This window comes from Cyclopterus lumpus, chromosome 20 (genome assembly GCF_009769545.1).
Source record: "Cyclopterus lumpus isolate fCycLum1 chromosome 20, fCycLum1.pri, whole genome shotgun sequence".
NCBI lineage: Eukaryota > Metazoa > Chordata > Actinopteri > Perciformes > Cyclopteridae > Cyclopterus > Cyclopterus lumpus.
Window position 1 is genome coordinate 1,610,001 of NC_046985.1, and position 2,500 is coordinate 1,612,500.

Consider the following 2,500-nt stretch of genomic DNA (forward strand, 5'->3'; position numbering starts at 1 on the left):
ACCTCAGGTGAACCAATTACCATATTGCGTCAACCTATCCGTTGCTGTCAGATGGCAGGCACACCTGCGGGGGTCGAGCACGCGAGCTCGTCACGCCGCTTCACCACCCGACCCGCTTCTGTCAGCTCGGATACGGAAACGCAGCTCACTTTCATACCGAGACGCACAAGAAAACCCCCGTCTATTCTCTCTGAATCGCGCTCTCAAAGGGTCAAAGGTCAAAGGGTCGCTTCCCCAACAGCGCTGACAGAAATGGAACCGCGTTCATTTATTCACTCAACACTCGACCACTCTGAAAGGATCCCAGAGATCTGTGAGGATAATAACTGACATGTCTGTTACCCTCTGAACCACCACGGTAACCCTCTGAACCACCACGGTAACCACGGTAACCCTCTGAACCACCACGGTAACCCTCTGAACCGCCATGAACTGTCATGGTAACCCTCTGAACCACCAAGGTAACCCTCTGAACCGCCATGAACTGTCATGGTAACCCTCTGAACCACCAAGGTAACCCTCTGAACCGCCATGAACTGTCATGGTAACCCTCTGAACCACCACGGTAACCCTCTGAACCACCACGGTAACCCTCTGAACCACCATGGTAACCCTCTGAACCGCCATGAACTGTCATGGTAACCCTCTGAACCACCACGGTAACCCTCTGAACCGCCATGAACTGTCATGGTAACCCTCTGAACCACCATGGTAACCCTGTGAACCGCCATGAACTGTCATGGTAACCCTCTGAACCACCACGGTAACCCTCTGAACCGCCACGGTAACCCTCTGAACCACCACGGTAACCCTCTGAACCGCCACGGTAACCCTCTGAACCACCACGGTAACCCTCTGAACCACCACGGTAACCCTCTGAACCGCCATGAACTGTCATGGTAACCCTCTGAACCGCCACGGTAACCCTCTGAACCACCACGGTAACCCTCTGAACCACCACGGTAACCCTCTGAACCGCCATGAACTGTCATGGTAACCCTCTGAACCGCCACGGTAACCCTCTGAACCACCATGGTAACCCTCTGAACCGCCACGGTAACCCTCTGAACCACCACGGTAACCCTCTGAACCACCATGGTAACCCTCTGAACCGCCATGAACTGTCATGGTAACCCTCTGAACCACCAAGGTAACCCTCTGAACCGCCATGAACTGTCATGGTAACCCTCTGAAACACCAAGGTAACCCTCTGAACCGCCATGAACTGTCATGGTAACCCTCTGAACCACCACGGTAACCCTCTGAACCACCACGGTAACCCTCTGAACCACCACGGTAACCCTCTGAACCACCACGGTAACCCTCTGAACCACCATGGTAACCCTCTGAACCGCCATGAACTGTCATGGTAACCCTCTGAACCACCAAGGTAACCCTCTGAACCACCATGGTAACCCTCTGAACCGCCACGGTAACCCTCTGAACCACCACGGTAACCCTCTGAACCACCACGGTAACCCTCTGAACCACCATGGTAACCCTCTGAACTGCCATGAACTGTCATGGTAACCCTCTGAACCACCAAGGTAACCCTCTGAACCACCACGGTAACCCTCTGAACCACCATGGTAACCCTCTGAACCGCCATGAACTGTCATGGTAACCCTCTGAACCACCAAGGTAACCCTCTGAACCACCATGGTAACCCTCTGAACCGCCACGGTAACCCTCTGAACCACCACGGTAACCCTCTGAACCACCACGGTAACCCTCTGAACCGCCACGGTAACCCTCTGAACCACCACGGTAACCCTCTGAACCACCACGGTAACCCTCTGAACCGCCACGGTAACCCTCTGAACCACCACGGTAACCCTCTGAACCACCAAGGTAACCCTCTGAACCGCCATGAACTGTCATGGTAAACCTCTGAACCACCATGAATGTCAATCCTTCCATCCACAATTCAATCCATCTACTCATCCATTCATCCATCTTCTAACCTTCCTTCCTTTCATCTATCCGTCCCTCTATCCTTCCATCCTTCCTTCTTATCATCCATCCGTCAATCCCTCCATCCATCTTCTATCCTTCCTTCCATCCGTCCCTCTATCCTTCCTTCCTTCTTACCATCCAACCGTCAAGCCTTCCATCCATTCATCCATCTTCTATCCTTCCTTTCATCCATCCGTCCCTCTATCCTTCCTTCCTTCTTACCATCCATCTGTCAACCCGCCATCCATTCATCCTTCTTCTATCCTTTCATCCATCCATCGGTTCCACAATCCTTCCATCCACAATTCAATCCATCCATCCATCCAGCCACACGTCCTTCCATCCCTCCATCCCTCTATCCCTTCCTCCATCCCTCCCTCCGCCCTTGGTAGTGCTCCATGGCCATGAAGAGCGTGTTGAGGCCCTCCCTCCCTCCTCCCTCCCTCCTCCCTCCATCCCTCCCTCCATCCCTCCCTCCTTCCTACCAGGTTTCCGATGCTCAGCATGCCGTTGAACTCGTCCGTCATGGGGTAGTGCTCCATGG

The 2,500-nt window shown here is 53.7% G+C and overlaps 1 protein-coding gene across 1 annotated transcript in view; it reads right to left on the bottom strand.

Annotated features, from left to right (window-relative positions):
- Window positions 1-2,500, bottom strand: part of LOC117749878 (sodium channel protein type 2 subunit alpha-like) — a 77,974-nt gene that overhangs the window by 52,876 nt on the left and 22,598 nt on the right. The window contains exon 11 of the mRNA XM_034560695.1: window positions 2,442-2,500. This exon is cut by the window's right edge and continues 180 nt beyond it. Within this exon, the coding sequence (XP_034416586.1) occupies window positions 2,442-2,500 (59 nt within the window). The remainder of the gene's footprint in view (window positions 1-2,441) is intronic.